At 53.1% G+C, this 6,813-nt stretch overlaps 1 protein-coding gene and 1 long non-coding RNA gene across 2 annotated transcripts; one reads left to right on the forward strand and one right to left on the reverse strand.

Moving 5' to 3' along the window:
• Positions 1 to 276: 276 nt before the first annotated feature.
• LOC140712767 (uncharacterized) lies at positions 277 to 1,403 on the reverse strand. Its single transcript, XR_012094501.1, has 2 exons — positions 1,294 to 1,403; positions 277 to 669 (listed from the first exon to the last, which is right to left on the reverse strand). It is a non-coding gene; the product is annotated as an uncharacterized lncRNA (long non-coding RNA).
• KRT18 (keratin 18) lies at positions 836 to 4,909 on the forward strand. Its single transcript, XM_008005376.3, has 7 exons — positions 836 to 1,428; positions 2,160 to 2,242; positions 2,915 to 3,071; positions 3,648 to 3,812; positions 3,900 to 4,025; positions 4,284 to 4,507; positions 4,720 to 4,909. Exons 1-7 carry the CDS (start codon positions 1,012 to 1,014, stop codon positions 4,838 to 4,840), a joined length of 1,293 nt encoding a protein of 430 aa, XP_008003567.2. The 5' UTR covers positions 836 to 1,011; the 3' UTR covers positions 4,841 to 4,909.
• The last annotated feature ends 1,904 nt before the right edge of the window (positions 4,910 to 6,813 follow it).

Here is a 6,813-nt window from a genome sequence, read left to right on the forward strand (position 1 = left end):
CCAGGTGCAGCTGAGGTGTGAGTGTGTAAACCAGCAGCTGTGAGGCTCGGCATTGCTTCTCCTCCTCTTCTTCAGCTCCCAGCCTTTCTTCCCTGGGACTCCTGGAGTTCCAGGATGCCCCCAAGATCCCCTCCGCAGGTGGATAATTTGGGCTGCAGGTTGAGGACAGCTAGAGGGACTCACAGGCCATTCCACCTGCACATCACCAGACCCGCAATTGAGGACAGCTAGAGGGACTCACAGGTCATTCCATCCGCATATCACCAGATCCCCAAATTTCTTTTTCTTTTTTTTTTATTTTCTTTTTCTTTCTTTCTTTTTTTTTTTTTTTTTTTTTGAGACGGAGTCTCACTCTGTTGCCAGGCTGGAGTGCAGTGGCGATCTCGGCTGACTGCAACCTCTGTCTCCCGGGTTCAAGCGATTCCCCTTCCTCAGCCTCTCAAGTAGCTGGAACTACAGGCGTGCACCATCACGTCCGGCTAATTTTTTGTATTTTAGTAGAGAGGCGGTTTCACCATGTTGGCTAGGATGGTCTCGATCTCCTGACCTCGTGATCTCCTGACCTCGTGATCCGCCCGCCTCGGCCTCCCAAAGTGCGAGGATTACAGGCATGAGCCACTGCGCCCGGCCAAGACTCCCAAATTTCAAACTCGCCAGCACCTCCTTCACCTGGGGGAGAAGGGCATAATAACGTCATTTCCTGCCCTGAAAGCAGCCTCGATCGAGGTCCAACAACACCTGCTGCCCGTGTCCGTGCCCTGTTGGCCACCCCGTTTCTGGGGGATGAGCGGGGCTTGGCAGGGCTGCGCGGAGGGCGCAGGGGTGGGGCCCGGGGCGGGGCGGCCCGGGGCGGAGGGCGCGGGCTCCGCGCGGTCCACCTGTGGCTCCGGCTTCCGAAGCGGCTCCAGGGCAGGGGCGGGGCCTCACTCTGCGATATAACCCGGGTCGCGCGGGCCGCCACCTTCGTCGGCAAAGCCTCAGTCCTGTCCTCTCGCTTTCCTCCCATACAGCATGAGCTTCACCACTCGCTCCACCTTCTCTACCAACTACCGGTCCCTGGGCTCTGTCCAGGCGCCCACCTACGGCGCCCGGCCGGTCAGCAGCGCGGCCAGTGTCTATGCAGGCGCCGGGGGTTCTGGTTCCCGGATCTCCGTGTCCCGCTCCACCAGCTTCCGGGGCGGCATGGGGTCCGGGGGCCTGGCCTCAGGGATGGCCGGGGGTCTGGCAGGAATGGGAGGCATCCAGAACGAGAAGGAGACCATGCAAAGCCTGAACGACCGCCTGGCCTCTTACCTGGACAGAGTGAGGAGCCTGGAGACCGAGAACCGGAGGCTGGAGAGCAAAATCCGGGAGCACTTGGAGAAGAAGGGACCCCAGGTCAGAGACTGGAGCCATTACTTCAAGATCATCGAGGACCTGAGAGCTCAGGTAAGGGGTGGGAGGGACCTCAATTCCCATTCTTGTCTGATCCTCAAATTACACACTCCTTTGCCTCTTTCCCTCATTCCGTATCCACCCCAACCCCTACTCCACCGGGAGGGGGTTGGGCATAGGTGGATTTCCATCCACTCTCCTAGCCACAGTGTCCCCTAGAGCAGCAGCTAGGGATGGGAGGGCTCTTTCCCAGGAGAGAGGGGGAAGGGGACAGGGTTGAGAGCTTTACAGAAGAAGTGGACAGCATGGAGGGAGGTGAGGAAAGTCCTGTAAAGAGGAGACACTGGCTCTGGCGGAGTGGGGACTATTGGAGGGTTAAGCGGATGTGGCTAAGGCTGAGTCATCTCGGAGTAAACAGAAGGCCTTCCTTTGGGAGGAGCCAATCCAGGGTGTAGGGGGCCCAGAGTGACCAGGTGCACTAGGGAAAAAATGCCAGGAGAGGGCCAGAAAGACTTGTGAGTAGCGGCTCACTTCTGGGCAGGCAGGCCAGCCAGCTAGCCAGCCTGCTGAGGCTTCCCAAGAAGGGCAGAGTGCTGGGATCTGGGAATCCAGAAAAGGAGGGAATGGGTGGGGCTAGATGAAAAGGGATAGGTGTCCAGGGAGAGTCTCTGGCTATTCCTGGGACCAGGAAGTTTTCACTAGGATACATAACACTTTCTACACAGTCAGCCCACCCATCCCTGACTTCCTATTCATGGAGCAACCTCTCTCGACAATCCCCCTAGATCTTCGCAAATACTGTGGACAATGCCCGCATCGTTCTGCAGATTGACAATGCCCGTCTTGCTGCTGATGACTTTAGAGTCAAGTAAGTTGGGGGCGCTAGGGAGCTGGGGGTCCAGGGGTGGAGCTAAGAAGGGTCTGCTCCTCAGGCTGGGTCAGGTAGGGGCTCACAGTGGGATCTTGTTTAGGTGTGGGTGGATGAGAATCGGCGTCCATCAGTGTATTCATTTATTCATTTGTATCACCTCGTTTAAGAATACTGTCCTCATGGCTGGGCACAGTGGCTCACGCCTGTAATCCCAGCACTTTGAGAGTCTGAGGTAGGCAGATCACCTGAGGTCGGGAGTTTGAGACCAGCCTGACCAACATGGAGAAACCCCGTCTCTACTAAAAATACAAAATTAGCCGGGCGTGGTAGTGCATGCCTGTAATCCCAGCTACTTGGGAGGCTGAGGCAGGAGAATCGCTTGGACCCGGGAGGCGGAGGTTGCAGTGAACCAAGATTGCGCCATTGCAATCTTTGCCTGGGCGACAAGAGCAAAACTCCATCTCAAAAAAAAAGAGCAAAACTCCATCTCAAAAAAAAAAAGAATACTGTCCTCTAAGTGCCAAGAATGGTGCTCAGGGGATTACCACCTAATTGCTGACTCAAGTTGCTGGTTCGCAGTAGGCATAGAACTGCTCTTAGTAGGTGCCACAAGTTGAGAAGGTTCTGGATCAGAGATAGCGGCCCCTCTGATCACCTCCACTCCTACAGGTATGAGACAGAGCTGGCCATGCGCCAGTCTGTGGAGAACGACATCCATGGGCTCCGCAAAGTCATTGATGACACCAATGTCACTCGACTGCAGCTGGAGACAGAGATTGAGGCTCTCAAGGAGGAGCTGCTCTTCATGAAGAAGAACCACGAAGAGGCAAGCAGGGGCCAGTGGCCAGGCCAGGGATTGAGGGGCCATGACAAGTCTGGGTGGGAGAATAGACAGGACAAGCCACCTGCAAGTAGCCTTGCTAAGAAGTTTAGAAATAGCAGCCTGGGCTCTTCTTAATGAGACCATTCTGATGAAGAGCATTCTCAGGGGGTCAAGTACACCCTGGCTCACCTGATTTACAGGTCAAAATGATGCGGGTTAGAGAATGAGATGAGAACGGAAGTAGAAGCAGCTAACACTAGGAGCTGGGGGTGATAGAGGAATGAGAGCAGGTGGAGTTGGCAGTGCTTCCTAAAAGATGGTAGAAGGAGCAGGTTTGTAAAGGGAAGGGTGGATGAAGGGACAGGGTGAAGTTAGGAGAGAGAAACCGTCAGTGAGTAGGTGGCATTTCTATCCACTGGAGTAGAAAGGCCAGAACTGGCATTGCCCTGAGTGCAAGCCAAGGGGTTCCTCCTGTCTTTTCTCCAACTGTAGGCCTCCTAGGAGAGGCAATCACAGACGAAGGACCTTGTTGGAGCTCTGACCCTGAACCCTCCTCACTTTTGCCCCTGTCACCTTTAGGAAGTAAAAGGCCTACAAGCCCAGATTGCCAGCTCTGGGTTGACCGTGGAGGTAGATGCCCCCAAATCTCAGGACCTTGCCAAGATCATGGCAGACATCCGGGCCCAATATGACGAGCTGGCTCGGAAGAACCGAGAGGAGCTAGACAAGTACTGGTCTCAGCAGGTGCGTGAGGGGAAAGGATGGCTGCCAAGGTGTGGGAGGGAGGCAGACAGGGAATGAGGGGCCTGATGGACTGTCCCCACCCTGCAGATTGAGGAGAGCACCACAGTGGTCACCACACAGTCCGCCGAGGTTGGAGCTGCTGAGACGACGCTCACAGAGCTGAGACGTACAGTTCAGTCCTTGGAGATCGACCTGGACTCCATGAGAAATCTGGTGAGTGCCTTCACATCACCCACTCAGCTCCTCCTTCACTTGGCCTCAGGCTCAACCCTGTCTCAACCCAAATCCTATCCCTCCCATCATGAGTTCCTTTAGCTCAGAGTCAGTCTCCTCTTTGCATTTCCCACCACTTCTACCCCTTACGCCAGTACTTGGCACACAGCACATGCCCAAAAAAGTTTCCAAAAGTGAAGGGATGAGCAGTCCTGGGACTCTGAGTGCACCCTGCCCCTCCTCCTTGTGCCCCTGCAGAAGGCCAGCTTGGAGAACAGCCTGAGGGAGGTGGAGGCCCGCTACGCCCTACAGATGGAGCAGCTCAATGGGATCCTGCTGCACCTGGAGTCAGAGCTGGCACAGACCCGGGCAGAGGGACAGCGACAGGCCCAGGAGTATGAGGCCCTGCTGAACATCAAGGTCAAGCTGGAAGCTGAGATCGCCACCTACCGCCGCCTGCTGGAAGATGGCGAGGAATTCAAGTGAGTGGGGCTCTCCTACCCACACATGCTGGGATCAAGAGATCACTTCTCTCAGAGCAAATGAAGTTTGGCCTTGGGTTTCCCTTTTCTGGAGGAAGAGGCTGAGGGGGATTTGGAGATAAAGGTAGAGGTAGGAGGCTTTTTCCCTCTACCTTTCTTGTCTCCCTTCTCCGTGGGACTGTTTATAACTTGGGCTTGGTGTTCTGTTACAGTCTTGGTGATGCCTTGGACAGCAGCAACTCCATGCAAACCATCCAAAAGACCACCACCCGCCGGATAGTGGATGGCAAAGTGGTGTCTGAGACCAACGACACCAAAGTTCTGAGGCATTAAGCCAGCAGAAGCGGGGTACCCTTTGGGGAGCAGGAGGCCAATAAAAAGTTCAGAGTTCGTTGGATGTCACTTTTTCTTCTTTTGGCTGTTTTCATTGCGCACAAATGCCCTAACCCAACAGTCCCATCTCTGATCCAGCAGAAACCACCTCTGACCCCTGAGGGTTTCATATAGATTGGGGTGTGGAAGGAAGAGGGCTCTGTATTCTTGGAAACACTTCTCAGAGACAGAGGAGGGAGCGGTAGATGTGATGGGTCACAGGCAGTGGGGATCCCTCCAAGGGAATTGTGGAATCTTTGCCTTGAAGCAGTCTGGTGTTCATAAGGTCCCTGACTGATCATTAGCAGAAGTCTGAACCAAAGGAGGAAATTAGGCCAAAGACAGAGGACAGAGGAGACAGACACATCTGGCCCTACCCTACCCTGCTGCTTTGCATCCTTGGCCCACTGCCCAGGGCTTCCCACCCACAGTTTTTTCCTCCAACCCCAAGCCATACTCATTCCCCAAACCTATGGTGCCCTAAACTCTGTTCATTCACTCAATGGAGATAAGATTTTTAGGGTGCTAGAGGTCTGGCTAGAAGTCGAGTAAATGATCATGGAAGTTCCCATCTAGGAAAGAAGTGCCCCTGAGTAAGCACCCATAGGTAAGGATGGACATCTTAAAGCTAACCGAGGCTGGGCACAGTGGCTCACACCCATAATCCCAGCAATGCCACCACACCCGGCTAATTTTTGAATTTTTCATAGAGTTGGGATTTCACTATGTTGCCCAGGCTAGTCTGGAACTCCTGGCCTCAAGTGATCCTCCCGCTTGTACCCTTTGGAGTGACTAGATGTCACCTTGTGTCTTCCTTGGCTGCTTTCATATTTGTGTGCAAATGCCCTAACCCAACATGATTACATGTAGATGTTAATTGTAGCAGTTTTGCCAAAACAAAACTACTAAAGATCAAGGCATCAATCACTCAAAGACCTAGGTTAGGTTAATTTTTTTTTTTTTTTTTTTTTTTTTTTTTTTTTTTTTTTTTTTTTTGAGGCAGAGTCTTCCTCTGTCACCCAGGCTGGAGTGCAATAGCGCAATCTGGGCTCACTAGAACTGCCTCCTGGGTTCAAGGGATTCTCCTGCCTCAGCATCCCGAGTAGCTGGGATTTCAGGGGGCTGCCACCATGCCTGGCTACTTTTTGTATTTTTAGTAGAGACGGGGTGTCACCATATTAGCCAGGCTGGTCTTGAACTCCTGACTGACCTCGTGATCCGCCCGCCTCAGCCTCCCAAAATGCTGGGTTACAGGCGTGAGTCACCGTGCCCAGCCTAGGTTAATTTTTAAAATGTTGGGTTAAGGCAAAAGGAATTTTTTTAATTTAAAAATTAGCCAGGCATGGTGGCATGCACCTGTAGTCCCACTTACTCAGGAGGCTGAGGTGGAAGGATTGCTTGAGTCCAGAAGGTCAAGGTTGCAGTGCGTTGTGATTGTGCCACTGCATTTCAGCCTAGGTAACAGAGTACCACTGTTTCCAAAAACAAACAAAGTTGGTTGGGTAGGGTGGCTGAGGCCTGTAATCCCAGCACTTTGGGAGGCCGAGGCGGGCGGATCACGAGGACAGGAGATCGAGATCATCCTGGCTAACACAGTGAAACCCCGTCTACTAAAAATACAAAAAATTTAGCCCGGCATGGTGGCGGGCGCCTGTAGTCCCAGCTGCTCTGGAGTCTGAGGCAGGAGAATGGCATGAACCCGAGAGGCAGAGCTTGCAGTGAGCCGAGATAGCGCCACTGCACTCCAGCCTGGGCGACAGAGCGAGACTCGTCTCAAAAAAAAAAAAAAAAAAAAAAAAAAAAGCTAACTGAAATGTCATCGTTCTGTGCTTTTAATTGGAATTGTGTCACGTAGCAGTGAAAACAATTGATGTCTAAAACCGGTGATATGCTTTAATTGGAGGGATAACGTATCTTCTTCTTCTTCTTTTTTT

This window comes from Chlorocebus sabaeus, chromosome 11 (assembly GCF_047675955.1).
Source record: "Chlorocebus sabaeus isolate Y175 chromosome 11, mChlSab1.0.hap1, whole genome shotgun sequence".
Taxonomy (NCBI): domain Eukaryota; kingdom Metazoa; phylum Chordata; class Mammalia; order Primates; family Cercopithecidae; genus Chlorocebus; species Chlorocebus sabaeus.